Here is a 21,995-nt window from a genome sequence, read left to right on the forward strand (position 1 = left end):
TGTTGCTGACCATGTCCATCCCTTTATGACCACAGTATACCCATCTTCTGATGGCTACTTGCAGCAGGATCATCTCAGACTGGTTTCTTGAACATGACAGTGAGTTCCATGCATGCAAATGGCCTCCACAGTCACCAGAACTCAATCCAATAGAGCACCTTTGGGATGTGGTGGAGAGTAGCGTCATGGATGTGCAGACAACAAATCTGCAGCAACTACGTGATGCTCTCATGTCAATATGGACCAAAATCTCTGAGGACCATTTCCAGTACCTTGTTGAGTCTATGCTATGAAGGATTGAGGCAGTTCTGAAGGCAAAAAGAGGTCCAACCCGGTACTAGTGAGGTGTACCTAATAAAGTGGCCGGTGAGTCTATAAGGCTAATTATCATTAACATAATAAATATTACATTGATTTTTTTTGTTATTATGAAATATAGTATCAGTTTCTAAGCAAACACCATCTATGGATAACGTCACATCTTACATACATTTTATTATTGGAATGAAATTCAGTTTTTCATTTACCTTGAAAAAAAATGTTTGTTTATCAGAGATTTTAGTTGTGCTATTGAAAAGGATCACATATGCATGGCTTGGTTTAAATAAAAAACAAACAAACAAAAAATTGTATCGTCATTTACTCATCCTTAACCCTATTGTTCCAAATATGACATTCATTCTCATGTCGAACACAAAATAAAATAAAATAAAAAATAAAGTTAAAATAAATATTCAGTAAAACATCCAATATTCTACATAACAAAGTAAGACACACAGGCTTTGAATGACAAGAAATCAGTCATTCATTCATTTTCCTTCGGCTTAGTCTCTTTTTTCATCAGGGGTCGCTACATGCTAATAAACTTGGATTTAAATATCTGTTTCATAATCTGTTTTTTTATTTAAAACGTTTTTAAAACAGCATGTTTGTTATAAAGACAGTAAAATCAGTCTATTTTAACCGCTATAATCACACCGGCCGCATGGTGTCAGTAAACGTTAATATACAGTTAAAGACAGAATTATTAGCCCCCTTGAATTATTAGCCCCCGTTTAATTTTTCGAAATTTCTGTTTAACAGAGATATTTTTTTCAGCACATTTCTAAACATAATATAGTTATAATAACTCATTTCTAAAAACTGATTTATTTTATCTTTGTCATGATGACAGTAAATAATATTTGTCTAGATATTTTTCAGGACACTTCTATACAGCTTAAAGTGACATTTAAATGCCTAACTATGTTAATTAGGTTAACTGGCAGGTGATGGTTTTGTTCTGAAGGCTATTGAAAAAAAAAAAACAATTAGCCTAAAGGGGCTAATAATTTTGACCGTAAAATGGTTTTTAAAAAATTAAAAACTGCTTTTATTCTAGCCAAAATAAAATAAATAAGACTTTATCTAGAAGAAAAAATATTATCAGACATACTGTGAAAATTTCCTTGCTCGGTTAAACATCATTTGGGAAATATTTAAAACTGAAAAAAAAAATCAAAGGGAGGCTATTAATTCTGACTTCATTGAGACTCATCATTTCAGAAAGGCTTAAATAAACTTCACAAATACATAAAATAAAACCTACATGGTATTTTTGACTAATGAGCTGCATTTTAGCTTCATCCGAGCCTGTGTCTGTCACTGTGCTGTTTATCTGATGTAACAGATGATGAGTAGCAGGCTACAAAAACAGCTACACTGTTTTCAGACACCAAAATGGGCAGATTCTGGAGGCTATAATAAATAATCTGCTGGGTATTTTGAACTGAAACTTTACAAACACATTCTAGAAAAGCCAAAGGCTTAGCTTACATCTTTTAAAAGACTCAAAATAGGTGTCTATTAAAGTTTAAACCACCGAATGCCTAACATGAAACACTGTTCAAGGCCTGAATCTGAAAGTCAGCACACGATGAGGAAAAATGATGCAAAATCTCATCAATTATTAAAGCTGATTCCTGTATAGTAAAGCTGAAACTGCATTTAAATGTCCGGTGCTAATGCACAAGCTCAAACATACTCACGCTTTGCTTCAATGGTGTGTTGCTAACAGTCAAGATGCTGCTAATCATTTCAGCAGAAGACAGAAAAAGCAGGATTTCTAGGCATCTGAAGCTGCTGGAAGACTATATCACGTAGACGTGACTGTCAATGCACACTTCTCACACTTTCTCATCTTTAGTTTCTCATGCAACTGCTGGAGCTCGGCCATTTCCAGATCTCCAGTGACACCGCGATACCCATATCAGATTTGTTCTGCCCATTCTCTGCTAATGGTATTGACATGGGGGTGAGAATGGGAGTCCGAATGAACAATGGGCTCTTGGACGGAGAATGGACTGTGGAATCAACTCAACTGGGATATCAAAGTCTGACCTCAAATATACTGGAAGACGCTTCAGTAAAAGAGTGGGTCAAATTTGATTATGTGTAAATGTACAATCTTTTACGAACAATTGAGCATGTTGGAGGAGTCTAGAGAGAGGAGAGTTGGAGGTTCTGGTTATGCCACAATGAACACGTTAACAGAAATAAAGCTTTTTTAATTGGCAACTGTGCTTCCAGAATCATCTCCACCTGTCTGTCCGTCTATTGCCTGCCTGTGGCTGCCTATTTATTATATATATGTCTGGCTGTTCATCCATCTATTGTCTATCTATCTGACTGTCTATCCATCCATCTGTTGTCTGTCAGTCTATCTGTCTGTCTGCCTGTCTGCCTGCCTGCCTGCCTGTCTGTCTTTCTGTCTGCCTGCCTGTCTGTCTGTCTGTCTGTCTGTCTGTCTGTCTGCCTGCCTGTCTGTCTGCCTGTCTGTCTGTCTGCCTGTCTGTCTGTCTGCCTGTCTGCCTGTCTGTCTGTCTGTCTGTCTGTCTGCCTGTCCATCCATCTGTTGTCTGTCTGTCTGTCTGTCTGTCTGTCTGTCTGTCTGTCTGTCTGTCTATCTACTATCTGTCCATCTTTTGTCTGTCTGTCGGTCTGTGTATTATCTGTTCATCTTTTTTGGTCTATCTGTCTGTCTATCTGTATATTATTTGTCTGTCTGTCTATCTACTGTCTGTCTGTCTGTCTGTTCATCTTTTGTCTGTCTGTCGGTCCGTGTATTATCTGTTCATCTTTTTTGGTCTATCTGTCTGTCTATCTGTATATTATTTGTCTGTCTGTCTATCTACTATCTGTCTGTCTGTCTGTTCATCTTTTGTCTGGTCTGCCTGTCTGGTCTGCCTGTCTATCTATCTGTCTATCTAGTCTGTCTATATAATATCCATAATTTGTCTAGTTTGCCTGTCTGTCTGTCTGTCTGTCTGTCTCTGTCTGTCTGTCTGTCTGTCTGTCTGTCTACTATCTGTCCATCTTTTCTCTGGTCTGTCTGTCTGTCTGTCTACTATCTGTCCATCTCTCAGTGTATTATCTGTCTATCTTTTGTCTGGTCTATGTGTCTGTCTCTGTGTATTATCTGTCCATTTTCTGTCTGGTCTGGTCTGTCTGTCTGTCTGCCTGCCTGTCTGTCTGTCTGTCTGTCTGTCTGTCTGTCTGCCTGTCTGTCTGTCTGTCTGTCTGTCTGTCTGTCTGCCTGTCCATCCATCTGTTGTCTGTCTGTCTGTCTGTCTGTCTGTCTGTCTGTCTGTCTGTCTGTCTATCTATACTATCTGTCCATCTTTTGTCTGTCTGTCGGTCCGTGTATTATCTGTTCATCTTTTTTTGGTCTATCTGTCTGTCTATCTGTATATTATTTGTCTGTCTGTCTATCTACTGTCTGTCTGTCTGTCTGTTCATCTTTTGTCTGGTCTGCCTGTCTGGTCTGCCTGCCTATCTATCTGTCTATCTAGTCTGTCTATATACTATCCATAATTTGTCTAGTTTGCCTGTCTGTCTGTCTCTGTCTGTCTGTCTGTCTGTCTACTATCTGTCCATCTTTTCTCTGGTCTGTCTGTCTGTCTGTCTGTCTACTATCTGTCCATCTCTCAGTGTATTATCTGTCTATCTTTTGTCTGGTCTATGTGTCTGTCTCTGTGTATTATCTGTCCATTTTCTGTCTGGTCTGTCTGTCTGTCTCTCTGTGTATTATCTGTCCATCTTTTGTCTGGTCTATCTGTCTGTCTCTCTGTGTATTATCTGTCCATCTTTTGTCTGGTCTGTCTGTCTGTCTGTCTGTCTGTCTGTCTGTCTGTCTACTATCTGTCCATCTTTTGTCTGGTCTGTCTGTCTGTCTGTCTATTTGCACAGCCATTTGAAAACTACAGTAAGGTTAGACATCACTGCATTTAGTAAGGTATCTGAGTACAAGACACTGAATATGTATGTTTCACAGTTTTGCATTTGCTCTTTGCCATTCTAATTTATTCACAGCATTGTGCAAAAGAAAAAATACACCCTTTTTACAACAAACATAAACTCCCTTTGGGTAAAGCTGTGCAAAATCGTAAACAATATTACAGAACATATTGGAACCGAACCTACAACATACACAGGTCTGTAAATCATTCATGAAATCAATTAATTTAGAACACTTTTTCAGGGAAAAAAAAAGATTTAAAGATTTTTATCAAATTTGTTTGACAGATTGACAACTTTTAACATTTTTGTATGTAATGACTCGTGTAATGAAATGAGGACAATTTGTTTTATATGGAATGACTATTCAGCATTCACAAGTTTAGTTCATTTTGACTGCCATGACATAAGCAAATGATAGTGTTTAATAACAGCAGAGCATTGTATGAAAGCAATTGATGCATGTCTAAAAGCATTCGCAATTTGTTGGAAGGAATGAGAAACTGCTACTATGATGTGCACAAATGATTGTTTTGATAAATGCATTAACTGTTGTGCAAATGGAAATACTGTTGTGAGAAATGCAGCCACTGAGGAACACTGTAACCAAACCTGTGAATGCTGAATAGTCATTCCATATAAAACTAATTATAACTAATATATATATATATATATATATATATATATATATATATATATATATATATATATATATATATATATATATATATATATATATATATATATATATATATATATATATATATATATATATATATATATAGATGTATTCATTGATTCATTCATTTTCTTGTCGGCTTAGTCTCTTTATTAATCTGAGGTCACCATAGTGGAATGACCCGCCAACTTATCTAGCACATTTTTACGGCGGATGCCCTTCCAGCTGTAACCCATCTCTGGGAAACATTCACACACACACACACTCATACACTACGGACAATTTAGTTTACCCAATTCACTTGTACTGCATGTCTTTGGACTGTGGGGGAAACCGGAGCACCCGGAAGAAACCCACACGAACGCAGGGAGAACATGCAAACTCCACACAGAAACGCCTACTGACCCAGCCGAGGCTCGAACCAGCGACCTTCTTGCTTTGAGGCGACAAGCACTACCTACTGCGACAATGCGTCGCCACAAAATACTCTTATTTACCTTAATTTTGTTTGGTTTTTAAAAACATCTTTGAAGGTACAACATGGAAAAGACATATAATAAATGTATCTCCTTATCAAGCAATATTTACCTTGATTGTTTTTCAAGTGTTGTTAATAAAAAAAATTTAATTCCCTCCATCTTGAACATGTTCTCAGATGGCACTATTCATTTTCATAGTAGATCCCACCTAAATAATCTTTCACACAAACTTTTTAAAGTGACATTTCAGTGTTGTGGTGGAAATGACAGATACTGTGCGACAGCTATATTTTGTATAAAAATGTATATTGATAATAGTCTCACATTATTAGCTATAATATTTTTTAATTATTTCACCAGTGCTTCATTAAGATACATTAACAGATACCAGATCAATAATATTTTAAAATGTTATTTTCATTGTTGAAGTTTAAAACTCTGGGTGTGTGACAAGGTGAAAATAGTGATTTTGACACCTAAAAGGAGGTTGAATAATATAAAAAATATTTAATAGAAATTTTTTGAATTTTTTTAAAAAGTAGGTTTCATTGTTAGTTTGACAAAGAAATAGGATTTTGTACAAAATTCTAAATATATTTGGATATATAATCAAAGAACAAAAAGTGCCCTTAGTTTAAGAATTATCGTTTATTGTTAAATTTCAGATAGGTATTCATTTATTTGGATTTGCAAATGCATTTGTTTGTAAATCTGAACTGTATTTCATTTGAGCACGGAAGCGCGTGTTTACTCTACAGGTGGGGCTTCAGTGGTGTATAAAATTCAACCACAGGCAGGGATTTTGCACGTCTTAATGTAAACGACAAGAGGACCTGATTGGCTCGTTGTCCAGCTGACGTCACGACTTTCCAAAGTAGCGGAAGCTGAAAGTTTTTTTTCAGTTGTAAACTGATCTGTGGCGTGAGTGAGTGAGTGGATGAAGAGAAAATGAACAGTCGCTGCTTCACAACGCGCGTTTCAGACAGTCAACCTAAACTGTTTTAACACGAACTGCACATTTTCAAGGACTTGTTTCGCTCCTGATCTAGTTTGACAATGTGGGAGCAGGCGGAATTTGAGAAGCACTGGAAGAATGAGTTTCCCGACGGTGAAGTGCCCGTGATGAACCTCCACTCGGCGGAGGACATTGAGGCTGAGCTGGAGAAATGCAAAGCCAACCTGAAGGTGTTACAGCAGGCTCTGTCGGAGGAGAAGTTCAAGGTGATTTACTTGCAGACCACCATCGCGCGGAAGAAGAAAAAATGTGACATTGAGAAATGCTGGAACAAAGGTTTAAAGAAAGACAACGCTTGCGGGACAGAAAGCAGAGGCGGGGACGAGCCGTTCGCTCGGGACTTACTCCAGGGCAGCAAGACAGGTAAACCCATCCTCGCTCCTCCTCGGAAGAAGCCCGAAGTCTTGCAGGAAAACTCACCGGCTCCTGACATCCCTGAGAGCGTTGCTGAGCAACCGAACAACGAGCCGGACAGTGACCGCGAGTTCGAGGACGAGGAGCTCAACCAGAACTTTGTGCAGAAAAACCTGCTCGTCCCGAAGGGTAACGTCCGGGAGAGTCACCGGCGGAACCCCCGTGTCCGCATTAGTCGGGATATGGACTCGGATGATGGCAGATTCTCGCCTTATCTGCGCGGGTCTCACGGCTCGGGGCGCAGCACACCTGACGGATACCTGAGCTCAGACCACGACGACTCCTCCTCCGCAGGTAAGACCAACACAACTGACAGCATACCTGTGTCTTATCACAGACTAAGCTCCTGTTAAAGTTGCCTCAGTAGGAATGTGAGCTGCTACTGTTTTATTGCTTGTCTCGATGTTACGCAGTTGTTTGTTGTTGTCGCATGACCGTGTTGAAACGCATTGTTGGGAATGAGGTAAAGGTGGTTTTATAATCGCACATTCGTTCATTGACAACTTGTGACACGTTCCCTATACGGTTTACCAACGATGGTACTTTGAAAATTCGGACATGTAAATATGACTTCAAAACAACTTTAGCACTATTTTATTGACTAAACTATGTTGTGCTTGGTAGTTGTTGGCTGCTAATGTGATTTCAGCATTTAAAATAATTTTCTGAAATTAAGGAGAAAGTCAAAATGAGTGAAATTGTGAATATAAAACAAACATTACTTTAATATTGTTGTGAATGCACTCGCCACAGGGACGTTGATGGAACAGTCATTACTGGATTGTTTATTCATTCATTAATTTTCTTGTCAGCTTAGTCCCTTTATTAATCCGGAGTCGCCACAGTGGGATGAACCGCCAACTTATCCAGCAAGTTTTTACACAGCGGATGCCCTTCCAGCCGCAACCCATCTCTGGGAAACATCCACACACACATTCACACACTCATACACTACAGACAATTTAGCCTACCCAATTTACTTGTACCGCATGTCTTTGGACTGTGGGGGAAACCGGAGCACCCGGAGGAAACCCAAGCGAACGCAGGGAGAACATGCAAACTCCACACAGAAACTCCAACTGAGCCGAGGTTCGACCCAGCGACCTTCTTGCTGTGAGGCGACAGCACTACCAACTGCTCCACTGCCTCGCCTGGGTTGTTTATACCAAACTGATATAGCCTAACGTTGCTTGTTTGATATGTTTAACTTTATTGTTGGAGATTTTTTGGTGAATCTAGTATAAAACATACAGTGAGTGAACCTATGTGAGTAATTCATTCTCTGGCTTCAATTGTTCCATTTGTTGTTAATACTGTTTATATTGTCATTTGTTGTTTATACTGTCAGCTAAATGCAGTTCAAAAGATTTTCCCTTTGTGATTTTTGGACCATTCAATCAAAGCATTCTCTCTTATGGAATTATCCCACAATATGATCAGCTGGAACATTTTTATTTGCTCACACAACACTAGTGTGACATAAAAATGAGTTCTTATCAGATTTGGCACTTTTGAAAAACCAGACAATGACCCCAAAACAGGAAACAGTTGGAGGCCCTAAACCACGTGGTGCTACATGACATACTCACATGCTGCTGCTAGCCTGCTTCTGTAATTGAGTCATCTGTGTAAAAGCCTATGCATCATTTTTATGCTGATCAAAGGCCAGAATGCAACTCCAAATGTATTTTTTTTCTTATTTCTCTTAGCTAAGACAGCATACACAGGCCTGACACAATAATCAACATATTGACATGAAAATTTTTGTGATACAATGTACACTCACTGGCCACTTTATTAGGTACACCTGTCCAACTGCTCATGGACACAAATTTCTAATCAGCCAATTGCATATCAGCAACTCGAGATGGTCTGCTGCAGTTTAAACTGAGCATCAGAATGGGGAAGAAAGTGATATCAGTGACTTTGAATATGGCATGGTTGTTGGTGCCAGACGGACTGGTCTGAGTATTTCAAAAATTGCAGATTTTTCTGGGATTTTCCAAACAACCATTTGTAGTGTTTACAGAGAATGGTCTGAAAAAGAGAAAATGTCCAGTGAGCGGCAGTTCTGTTTGCCTTCCTTGTTGATGCTAGAGGTCAGAGGAGAATGGCCAGACGGTTTAAGCTAATAGAAAGGCAACTGTAACTCAAATAACCACTCGTTACAATCGAGGTATGCAGAAGAGCATCTCTGAATGCACAACCCTAAGGTGGATAGGCTACAGCAGCTAAAGACCACACTGGGTGCCTCTACTGTCAGCTAAGAACAGGAAACTGAGGCTACAATTTGCACAGGCTCAGCAAAATTGGACATCAGAAGATTTAAAAAACATCGCGTGGTCTGATGAGTTTCGATTTCTGCTGTGACATTCAGATGGTAGGGTTAGAATTTGGCATCAACAACATGAAAGCATGGGTCCATCCTGCCTTGTATTAATGGTTCAGGCTCGTGGTGGTGGTGTAATGGTGTGGGCCAGTGGGGGATATTTTCTTTGCACACTCTGGGCCCAGTAGTACCAATTGAGCATCGTGTCAACGCCACAGCCTACCTAAGTATTGTTGCTGACCATGTCCATCCCTTTATGACCACAGTATACCCATCTTCAGATGGCTACTTCCAGCAGGATAGCACACTATGTCATAAAACGCGATTCATCTCAGACTGGTTTCTTGAACATGACAATGAGTTCACTGTACTCAAGTGGCCTCCACAGTCACCAGATCTCAGTCCAATAGAGCACCTTTGGGATGTGGTGGAACAGGAGATTCGCATCATGGATTTGCAGCCGACAAATCTGCAGCAACTGCGTGATGCTATCGTGTCAATATGGACCAAAATCTCTGAGGAATATTTCCAGTACCTTGTTGAATATATACCATGAAGGATTAAGGCAATTCTGAATGCAAAAGGGGTTCAACCTGGTACTAGTAAGGTGTACCTAATAAAGTGGACGGTGGGTGTACATTGCCTATCATGTTTACATAAAAATTAATATCTACAACATTTTAGCTGAATTTTTTATGAATTGTGACTACATAAAATATAATTACATTTTTTTTTCATTAGACACTGGCTATATTCACACATTATTGCCACACAACTGCGTTTAAACCCCTCATAAAGGTATTTTTGCATAATAAGTCTACTTTTACTGTCAGGTTTTTGTGTACTCTCCATGACTAAATCAGACCTGCGACCCTTTTCACGATTATAAACCACTTCCTATGAGTTTTCTTAAGGGGATTGATAAGAAGCATCCAGGCAAACATTTTTGTTTCCTGCACTATTGTTGAGATGTTCCGTTCAGTCTATTCAAACATTCCAGCAACATGTCTGTTTGGTATCAGAATTATCTGGACTGTCAGTAAAGTCATCATGCACATCCGTTTCTTTCTCACAGTATAAGACTTTGCTTTTAATGGCAGTTTCATGGACTGATCTACTTCTTTTAATATGGGATAATCAGGGATTGGGATTCATTACATTGCATGGTAAGATGGGAATGAACATCTGTGCCGCTGGAGAGGATGAGTGGTTGTAAACCGAGAGATTGAGATCAAGAAAAAGCTCAGGGAGTGATAGGGAACCTACTTTATCCATATCATGTTCGTCCGCAAAGGGTGTGAATTTGGTTTCAAAATTAGAAGGAAGATGTTAAAATCCAGTTATAATAAATTATGTTTTTTTTTAAATCAAATTGGCTTTTATAGATGGCCACAGGTCTTGATTTATACTACTAGTACCGAAAATACCACATACACATAACATAAGTAGAAAAATGTGAACGCCCTTAGAGCATCAGCCATAGTTAAACTGTGTGTGTGTGTGTGTGTGTGTGTGTGTGTGTGTGTGTCAACCTCGGTGTACATGCTTGGAACCTTAAACTAGCGCACAGTTGGCATAACTTTGTTTAGTTGCAGCAGTTTTGTTCCGTGCCGCGGTGTTGAAAAGCCTATACGATTAATTAACCTTGACAAATTAAATCACGGTTAATAGTGAAATGCGTTAATTGTTGCATCCCTAATTGCGATAATTAATATCATTGTCATTTCAAGAACATTGTATGCCACTGTATAATTTTTTATACTACAGAATAATAATACAAGTAGGACAAGAACTTGTCATAGTTAATGCTATTTAAATAATCCTAATATGAACATTGATATTGGTGATGTAAGATGTAAATGCTTCTGTAAAATGGCTTTAATTTTATTTATGAATGTGCACCATTTTGCATTGTCACTTTTATGGAAGTGGACTGCTTTGAATCAGAGATCATTCGGACAGCTACTTTCAAACCGTCAGTAGTTTTCAGGAAAATGTGAAAATTCAGCTGTTCTTTAGCTTTCAGGGAGCAATGATTCTAAAAGTTTTTTTTGCCAGTTTGTAGCAGAGAATATAGTTAATTTATGTAATTGAGTATAGCAAAATAAAGGATTAGACTTGTAGTGCTTCGGTTGTAAGAAAGTGCAGTGTAAATAAAATGTTTGAGCTCTAATTAAATTGTAACATGTTATGCCTAGGCAGCATGGTGGCTCAGTGGTTAGCACTGACAGCAAGAAGGTTGCTGGTTCGAGTTCTGGCTGGGCGAGTTGGCATTTCTGTGTGGCATTTCTGTTCTGTGTGGAGTTCTCCCTGTTATTGTGTGGGTTTTCTCCATATGCTCTGGTTTCCCCCACAGTCCAAAGACATGCGCTATAAGTGAATTGGATAAACTAAATTAGCCGTACTGTATGAGTGGGAATTTAAGAGTGTATGAGTGTTTTCCAGTATTTGGTTGCAGCTGGAAGGGCATCCGCTGTGTAAAAAACATATGCCAGAATAGTTGGCGGCACTTGGCACTTCATTCGGCTGTGGCGACCCCTGATAAATAAGGGACTAAACCGTCATCAGAAAAATCAAGGCTTACATCAAGCGAGGTTGGTTTACCTTTAAACTGATGTCTCTTCATGACACTGAAACAGTTCTGAGATTATATTTAGCAACTGCCATAATTGGTAAAGCAAATCTTCCTGGCCTAATTATCAGCCAATTTTATGAGCCTTGAAGGCATTGAAAAGGCTTGATGTAGTTTCATTCTTAAGGGAGAGGAGTTCAAATTCATTCTGTACAATTGCATCATGTCTTAGGTATTTGTGTAATGACTCATTTATAAAGTAGCTAGAGGAGAGTCTTACAACACATTTCTGGATTTTAACGCAAACACCAACTACTTAGTCGAAAATGTCTTTGCATCAGTGCCCCGGCAGGATACAGCTGGATCACAATGACCAAAATATATGTGGTTAGGATGTGTATAGCACCCTCATGGTTTTATCGATTTCCTGTTTCACTTTTTAAGAGCTCATTCACTCCTCACCTGCATTCTGTGGTTGCACAAACTCTGGTTATTATGAGTATAATTGCATGTTTTTTAGTGTCTATTTTTGTTTCCTTTTTACAATTATGCTATCGATACTCTAAAAAAGTTGAGGTGCAGATTATAATACAGGTTTTAGAATGGCAGAATTGCAGTAATTGCATAGAAAAAAACGGTTTGGGTTCCTAAAAGACAGTTCCGTTTTTATGCTGCAGATATGGCGCCTAAGGAGTAGTCGTGCTTGTGGTCCATTCCCAAATTTTTTTGCAGTTTGTCTTTTAACCTCAGGGCTTTTGTTGGTATCTGACAGTATTTGTTTATTTAGTGTTCTGTGACTTAGCTTGCTTTTGAAATGTCAAAAGGAAGCGGCAGACAGGTTGATTAAAAAAATAAAAAACACTCAGCAAAAGAGAGCCAATGGTACTTTGCCAAAATTTGTGCGTTACATTACGACCTTAGAGCCACGATCGCAGAAGACTTCAAAAGATCTCTCGGAAGTTTGGCAGCCAAACTAGATAACATTCAATCCACAGTGGCTGATCATTATTTTCGCATCAGTCCATCTTGAGTCCGATGCTGCAGAGATTAGTTAGTAGCTCGATCAAATCGATGCTACGTGTCGAGGCTCCCGAAGGAAAACGAGTGACTAAAAGCTGAAGGCTGTTTCTCAATATGCGTTCTTCAGCAGTCTTGCGTCCTCGTGTTCTCATCAGCTGCCTAAGTTCAGTTCCAACACTCAAGATCGCAAGTACGGAGGACGCATGAAACTTCCCAGATGTGATCTTGATATCGAGGACGCACTGATGCAGACTTGAGCACCGAACTCGCTCTGGAAGTCCCAGAAGTCATTGCGACTGGAGGTGGAAAGCACAGCATTTAATTTAAATTTAAATTTATTAATTAGGTTCATAGATATGAACTATTTACCTCAGGAGATTCTCTAAATGAAACGGTGAAAGTAAACATTACCATGGACATCTTAATAAAGGAATAAACACATTAAGGGTTGTTTGTTTATTGAAATTCGTATTAAAATTTGTTTTATTTATATTGTGCAGAGTATATTTATAATGTTTTTATGCAAAGTATATATTTTAAAGAGGGGGGAAACAATAAATCGTTGAATGAGTGCTGTAATGTTTAAATAATTTACCATTTAAAACGCGTGAAGGTCACATGACCATCAGGAAGAACGCAGCATCCCATTTCTCAAAGGATGCGTTCTCTGCCCTCGCGGTCTCCTGAGTTCGTTCTTCAGAGGACACCTGGCAAGACCGGTCTCCACAAGAACGCAAGTCCGTTCTCTGCGTTCTTGGAATTGAGAAACAGCCAAAGTCTCCAATATTGAGAGTTGCAGCTGGTGCCAAAACATTCAAATTGTGGGCTTACCCGAATCAATCATGTGGCTGCGACCACAGCTTTTTTTCTTAGCTTTTGGTCAATGTCCTTTGTTCCCAGGTGTTAACCTCGCTGCCCAAGCTGGACAGAGCTCAGCGCATCCTCCACCTAAATCTGCACCAGGGCAGAGACTGCGGCCCGTCATTCTGTGAAATAACGACACACTAATTACCTCAGACAAACACAGCGCATCCAAACACTGCAGCGCTTTTTAGTTTTCTCCATTAACTTGTCATCCTCGCTTGATGGTCTCTTAATTACGAGAGACGTCAGGGGAGCGTGAGCGCAAAGCTCATTGTAATGATCAAGGAAACCACTCGCTCGTGCTTGTCACTTCAAGTCAGAATAAAAACACATGCGAAAATGAGTGCCATATAGCAGCAGTGAAGAGATTGTAAATAAAAAAGCATGTAAGGATGTCACCTGAGTGGCTTTTTGGTTCCTTTTCTTGTGCGTCCTATCCACTAGCTCCCCATCTGAAAGAGTTTTTAGCATAGGGGTAATGTAGTCAATCAACTTCTTAATTTTTAATGTTCAGCATGTATTTGAATAATGATGGCTGGTTCCTTTACTTGAAAGCTCAGATTTGATTATCATAATTAGTTTTGTTTACAGAGTTTGAGGTTTACTGTATCATTATTATTCACACCTTACAGATGTTGATCTATACCTTTACGATTGCACACACTTTGTAACTTTTTATTTATCAAGTTTAAGAGCCTCTTTAACACTTATGTTTATTTTATTTGTATTTGACTATTAAGACTGTTTGTCTTAGTAATGTTGGTAAATGAAAATAAAGTGGTTAAATAATAATAAAAAATCTAATATATCTGAATGTATTGTTAGAAAATATTCAGCAATTATTTATCTCGGATGATATGAAATATGATATCGGGATACATATTTTTTTTGCAATCTCGCCCAGCCCTAATAGACAGCATAGAAATTGAAAGGGACCCAAGACAAATCCTTGAGGCACTCCATGCTTTACTTTTGTGAACTAGAATGATTCACTAGGTCAGAAGGGTAGGATTTCAACCATCTTAGTGCATGTTTTGTGTTCCTCACAAAGAGTTTTTTAAGACCCTCCATGTATATTTTTTTGTTATTTAATAACACACCTTTGCTGTCGAACTTATAAAAAATGTACAATATATACAATATGTATAAAAATATTTTTATTGTCATATTATTATTGATTATTATTAAAAGATTGCAGTTATGGTCCTATTTAGGCATGGGCCAGTATAAGTTTTGGACGGTATAATAACCTTGGATAAAAATTCCACGGTATCACAGTATCATGATCACAGATCTAAAATAAGTTTTTTTCTTAAAAATGTCTGAGTAAAAAAACAACAATTATATTTTAGGAAACGTTTAAAATATTTTGGAACAGTAAACATGTCAGGCTTAATAATTCAAATAAATCATTGACTTATGCTGTCTTCATTGATTTTAAAAACGCAGATTTATTTACAACACATATTGAGCATTTTAAAAACCTTACATACACCTTAGGAAGGGTATAACAGAAAATGTTTGCGGTTTTAAAACCTTGGCTATCCTAAACCATGGTAAACTTGTTTTTTTATTTTATTATTTAATGTTATTTCATTGTCCTGATTGGCCCCCCTGATTAGTAAGCATGTGAGTGTGACAGTTTTTATGGGTTTGAATGGAGTGTCACAATAAAACCTGCTTTTGTGAAATACACAATTTACTCGTGGTTTTCCCTGTCATGCTTTTTATATGGGAAATGTTTTACCTGTTACGGCATGTTGCTACAGAGCTGACTGAAGAGGGAATTCTCAGCACTGACTGCCAAGCCTGTGCATGAACTTGTGTTTGTGTGTGAGAGGAAAAACTTTAGGGGATACAACAGCCACTGCAATCACTCTATTAAACTAATAACTTGTGAAAATCAGCTCAGTGACATAACCTGATGTCCCGGTTTACATGCAAACCAATAACATACTTAATCATTTGTGTTATGTTATTTTGTCATTATGCTTTGTGATGATTAAATAAAAACATTTGGGCAACAACATATCAGTTGGAAACTTGTATGAACTAATATTCTCCTCTTATGCAGTATAGGATATAACTTTTTTATTATAAATGTTTTTTCAGTATTTTTACCTTTAATTGGTAGGACAGTAGGACAGTATAGACAGGAAAATGTAGGGAGCAGAGAGAAGGGAACAATCAAGGGAGAAATAGAACTCAGACAAGATATATCGTGATGTTTCCGGCCGCAATACATTATAGATACTCTGAGAATTACGGATATTGTGTTATCCGAAGATGGGTAGAAGACACTGTGGTCATAAAGGGATGGACATGGTCAGCAACAATACTCAGATATAGGCTGTGGCTTTGACTCGATGCTCAATTGGTACTAATAGGCCCAAAGTGTGCCAAGAAAATATCCCCCACACCATTACACCACCACCACCAGCCTGAACCATTGATACAAGGCAGGATGGATCCGTGCTTTCATGTTGTTGATGCCAAATTCTGACCCTACCATCCAAATGTCACAGCAGACATAGAGATTCATTAGACCAGGCAATTTTTTCAATTTTCTATTGCCCAATTTTGATGAGCCTGTGCAAATTGTAGCCTCATTTTCCTAGCTGACAGGAGTGGCACCTAGTGTGATCTTTAGCTGCTGTAGCCCATCTGCCTCAAGGGTGGACGTGTTGAGTTACTGTTGCCTTACTATGAGCTCCAGTCTGGCCATTCTCCTCTGACCTCTGGCATCAACAAGGCATCTGCACTCACAGAACTGCCGCTCACTGGATATTTTCTCTTTTTCGGACCATTCTCTGTAATCCCTAGAGATGGTTGTGTGTGAAAATCCCAGTAGATCAGCAGTTTCTGAAATACTCAGACCAGCCCTTCTGGCACCAACAACCATGCCACCTTTAAAGTCACTTAAATTACCTTTCTTCCCCATGCTGATGCTCAGTTTAAACTGCAGCAGATCATCTCGACCATGTCTCCATGTCTGAATGCACTGATTTGCTGCCATGCTGATTAGAAATTTGCACTGAGCAGTGGACAGGTGTAACTAATAAAATGGCCGGTGAGTTCATATCATCATAAATGTGTGCATTCATGTAATTATGTCATTTGCTGGAAAATGTAGAAAATTCACCTGGAAAGTGCTTGAAAAGTGCGTTAATTTGACTTTGGAAAAGGTGTAAGATTCCTGACGATAGGATATAGGATGTTGAACCCATTTTATGTACTGTTTGTTGTAAATGTGAACTGATTGCTGCAGCATTGCAACATTTTCTGCACACGCATTAGCATCAGTGTGCAGCTCTGCAGCCAAACCAGAGTTCAAGATGCTGTCTCATTTCCTGCCGTGCCATCACGCCATATTCACACCATCATCCATTCAGTATCATCCACACTCATTGCATTTACCAGGGTGTTAACTGATCTGCTGTGTTTCCCTTAGAGGATTCTCCTCCTTAACCGCAGAGACAACATTGTGTTGACCATTGCTCAAAGCCAACACATCGCTGTTTTACTGTAACACAATACTTGTCGGGTTGTGATAAGCATTCTGGAAACCCTCTATTAAGAAGATTAGAAGAAGATGATTATTAGTGCTAATTGTCTTTGTGGATCAATCATAGTTGTTTGCTGAAGAGATGGAACCTGTTCTATTTACAAGCATTATTTGGGCTGTTTTTATTTATATTATTTATTTGTTATATGTTGTTTTTTCATGTTTTGTTTTATGTTGTTTTTGTTTTTACATTACATTACCTTTTTTGTTTTGTTTTATGCTTGGTTTTATGTTATGCTATGTTTTTGTTACATGTTATGTTAATGTTTATGTTATGTTACGTTATGTTTAGGGGTGCAACTACTAATTATTTTAATAATAGATTAATTGGTCGATCATTTTTTCGATTATTCAATGAATCGAATAAAAATAGAAAAGCTTTCATTTCCAACCCTTTATTCAAAAACCGAAATCCTTAAAGTGCACAAACATGTTGTTCTTGAACATCTCTGAGCTGTTATAATAATAATAATAATAATACTACTACTACTACTACTACTAATAATAATAATAATAATAAAATAAAATAAAAACTAACGTAGTAGTTTTGTCCTGTTTTCAACCCAAATATCTAAAAAAAAAAATGAAGATACATACTAGACAGATAAAATAACATAAGAAATTATGTCTTGTCTTCTGAAAAAAAAACACTTCAAAATTAAGTGATTTGCTTAAAACACGCTAAATTAGTTGCCCATGGATTAAGGAAAATAATATTAATGAGATATAATCACAAACAGAAGTTTTAAGCATCACCTTAATTTTCTCATGCCATTTTTCTTGTCTAGTCTTTAATTAAGATTTTTTATATATTTGGACTGGAAACGAGCAAAAATGACTAAGTAAGAAAAGCTTTTTTGCAGTGCAGCTACACATGACAAGAAATGGAAAACTGAATGATCCGAAAAAGGCGAGTGATTAAAAACGTGTCTTTAGTCTCGCAATGCAATGTAACTCTACCAACCACTGCTTTACTACTGCTATTTACCCTTTCACTGGTGAGGTTAAAATTTTCTATCTGGAACCGGGAGTAAATTTTGCTATCATTATTTTAGAACATTCACCCTTAATGTTTCGGTGATTAATAGCACTGTATGACAAATGTATCCCTTTTATTATGCTTTTCCGTTTTAATACAAAACATTCACAGGCTTGCTCATCATGTCATCAACTACCTGATATTCATTTACATTTACATTTAGTCATTTAGCAGACGCTTTTATCCAAAGCGACTTACAATTGAGGACAAGGAAGCAATTTACACAACTAAGAGCAACAATGAATAAGTGCTATAGGCAAGTTTCAGGTCTGTAAAGTCTAAGAAGGAAAGTATTAGTAGTACTAGTACATTTTTTTTTTGGGTACAGTTAGTGTGATATTCAGAGGCAATTGCAGATTAGGAAGTGAAGTGGAGACTAAATAGTTGAGTTTTTAGTCGTTTCTTGAAAATAGCGAGTGACTCTGCTGTTCTGATGCAGTTAGGGAGTTCATTCCACCAGCTGGGCAGATTGAGCGTGAGCGTGAGCGTGAGAAAGTGATTTCTTCCCAATTCACAAAAAAACATGTGAGTGTTTTTTTGTTGTTTAAAAGACGTATAAATGATCTTGATCTTGATCCATGACGTGAGATGAGCATCACTATGTTTACTTGTGTCCGGCTGTATGCCTCATTCATAAAAGCAGAACGCATGATTCAGCGCATAAATTCCTAAGTTACTCCCAAAACTCATGCAAATAAGTGGCTGCCAGCTGGGAGAAGAATAGATTGAACTAGACATACTGTAAAAATGTAGTTGCTTTGTTAAACATAATTTAAGAAATATATATATAAAAAGAAAAAAAATCAAAGGGGGGCAAATAATTCTGACTTCAACTGTATATTTACTATTAAGTGACTATAAAGTTTTAATCATTAAAAAAGAGGTTAAGTGAATTAAAATGGCATCAAATGTAGGCAGGTAATAAAAAAATAAAAAATAAGGAGTGGCATATTTATACAACAAAATAATCTGAGGTCAGGAAAAATTAATTTAAATAATAAAAATAAAATAAACAATAATTAAAAAGCTACACTGCTTTTCTACATATCACTAATTTTAAAGGATTGGTTTAGAGGTTGACCAATTCATCGGGTCAGATAACAAAGTATTACCCAGTAAAACTTAAAATGGATTTAGATTCTTTTTCATCATCACTTTTTAATAATATAAACATTATTTACTTCAAAATGAAATGATAAAATGTGATGTAATATATAATATGATGTAATAATTATGCATGTCTTAGTCACTGTCCTTCCTGCTTGATTTATAAAAAAAATGTATCTCAGTTTTTTATTAATATACAGTTGAGTTAGAATTATTAGCCTCCCTTTGATTTTTTTTCTTTTTTAAATATTTCCCAAATTATGTTTAACAGAGCAATGAAATTTTCATAGTATGTCTTATAATATTTTTTCTTCTGGAGAAAGTCTTATTAGTTTTTTTTAGGCTAGAATAAAAGCAGTTTAACATTTAAAAAAAAAAATTTTTGGGTCAAAATTGTTAGCCCCTATAAGCTATATTTATTTGAGTCTACAGAGCAAACCATCATTATACAATAACTTGCCTAATTACCCTAACCTGCCTAGTTAACCTAATTAACCTAGTTAAGCCTTTAAATGTCAGTGTCTTGAAACATATCGAGTAAAATATTATTTACTGTCATCATGGCAAAGATAAAATAAAAAAGTAAAGATAAAATAGTTATTAGAAATGAGTTGAAAAAAATCTTCTCTCCATTAAGCAGAACTAAGGCGAAAAATAAACAGGTTAATAGTTCAGGGGGCTAATAATTCTGACTTCAACTGTATATGTTTTTTGATCCTGCACTATTTTTCATAGATTTCAAGAAGGTCAAGCTTGTCAGCTGACACCAGTTAAAGTCTTGAAAACCAAACATACAAGTTTAGTGTTGTACATCTTTAAGCAGATCTTCAGCAGCTTTATCTCCCTGACCTTTACCGGTATTGATGTACACAGCAAGGATGTGCCTTGCTTACAGTGATACGATCAATGCAGTTTTAGCCTCTGTGGGGACAGAACTGCTGACGGCTGACTGGTCTGTCTTGTTTACTTCAGGATTACTCGTCAAAACATCTGCTGTGCAGAGCGCATGTAATGAATGCGAGACTTTTAGGACTCTTCCTGGTTAATGAGTATATGGTGATTTCTGCTGTTTTGTGAGCACAATACTTTTGGGCATGTTTAGAGCCTGTTTTAGTTATCCTTAGAAAAAATCTCTTTTTATAATTTTTTGCACTGACACAATTCTGATACAAAATTTTACATGTGTATACATTATTATTATTATTATTATTATTATTATTATTATTATTATTATTATTTCTTTTACAGTTTTAACTATCATATACTCTACAAAACATATCTTTGACACTTTTATTAGACGACATTAACTGTGTTTATCTGTATTTATTCTTAATTGTTTTTTTTAATAATTATTTTTTCTGGGTTTTCATCTTTATTGGATAGGACAGTAGAGAATTGACAGGAAAGCATGTGGAGCAGAGAGAGAGGGGAGGGATCGGCATAGGACCGCCAGGCGGGAATCAAACTCGGGTCGCCATGAGCAATGAAGTGCATGTGTCGACTTACTAACCACTAAACCACTGGTGTCGACTATTCTTAATTGTTTTAATACTTTAATGAAACTGACAGCCTACTGCATTGTATTGTATTGAATGGTCTTTAACTTCTACTTAGTAAGATGGCACGTTGAATTGTATAGGGCTGCATAATACTTAAAAAGTTGCGATGTGTGATGTTGTTCAGTATTGCGATAATGTATTTCTTACAATATAACATTACTCTAGAAAGATAATGCAAATCTTTGTATTATCTATGTTTTAAATTCAATTATTTATTTAATGTTATTCAAATTAACAGGTAAAAGATTTTTTTAGATCTAATTCAGACTAAAAAACTGGGTCAAGTTACAAGAATTTAATCTTTAAAAAAGTATCAATCAGTGTAAACCTCAGCAGATATTCTGACTAATTGGCTGTTGTCATTTTCCTCTCTTGTCTTGACTCCCTCCATAAGTATTTATTTTCAGCTCTATATTCTCCTTTGGGCTGCTCCAACCAACAGCAGTACAGCCACTACTCTGTATTTACACAATGGCAAAGCACGTGCTTGCAAAGGCGTGATGCTTTTCCTGCTGACGTGAGCCAATCTGCGAATCACAGCACGTTATGATAGCTGACCAATCAGAGCCTCTTGAGGGCGGGCCTTTGGGAGGAACTAGGAAATATGACAGTCATTTTCATGTTAGCTGTGTAGCTGTATATGATCAAAGATATATGAAAAAATAACGAAGCACGAGGACACATTGCATCTTATAAACACAACCAAGCCTTAATAATACACTCTGGACCACCCCTGTAAGTTAACGTTGTCGTTTTTACCAATTTAAGTGGATTCAACATGAACAATTCTTATCCCAAAAACAACAAATTGGGTTGTTTCAACTAATTTTAAATAAGTAGTTTGAACAAGCAGTGAATGTCATTTTTTGAGTGTATACTTTTGCGATAAATTCACAATATATTGAGCAGCCCCATAGTTTATGCATTTATAGAGGAGGCTGTGAGAGATTAGCTACGTTCCAAATGGTGCACTATGCACTTATATACTTATACACTCAACAGCAGAGTATATGTATGTAGTGTCATCCCAAATGGAACACTCACGTTTTTTTACCAAGCGAAAATTCAAACCGTTTTC

At 37.3% G+C, this 21,995-nt stretch overlaps 1 protein-coding gene across 3 annotated transcripts in view; it reads left to right on the plus strand.

Moving 5' to 3' along the window:
• The first annotated feature begins 6,203 nt into the window (after nt 1-6,203).
• Nucleotides 6,204-21,995, plus strand: part of abr (ABR activator of RhoGEF and GTPase) — a 282,138-nt gene continuing 266,346 nt past the window's right edge. For 2 of the 3 annotated variants that reach the window (XR_012406031.1, XM_073950738.1), the window contains exon 1: nt 6,334-7,156. Coding sequence is in view for 2 of the 3 variants with exons in the window: in XM_073950738.1 (XP_073806839.1) it covers nt 6,490-7,156 (667 nt within the window). In the remaining variant the exon portion in view is untranslated. Of the gene's footprint in view, nt 7,157-21,995 lie in introns of all 3 variants that reach the window. The other variant, NM_001368694.1, reaches the window with a different exon arrangement.

Source organism: Danio rerio, chromosome 5 (genome assembly GCF_049306965.1).
Source record: "Danio rerio strain Tuebingen ecotype United States chromosome 5, GRCz12tu, whole genome shotgun sequence".
Taxonomy (NCBI): domain Eukaryota; kingdom Metazoa; phylum Chordata; class Actinopteri; order Cypriniformes; family Danionidae; genus Danio; species Danio rerio.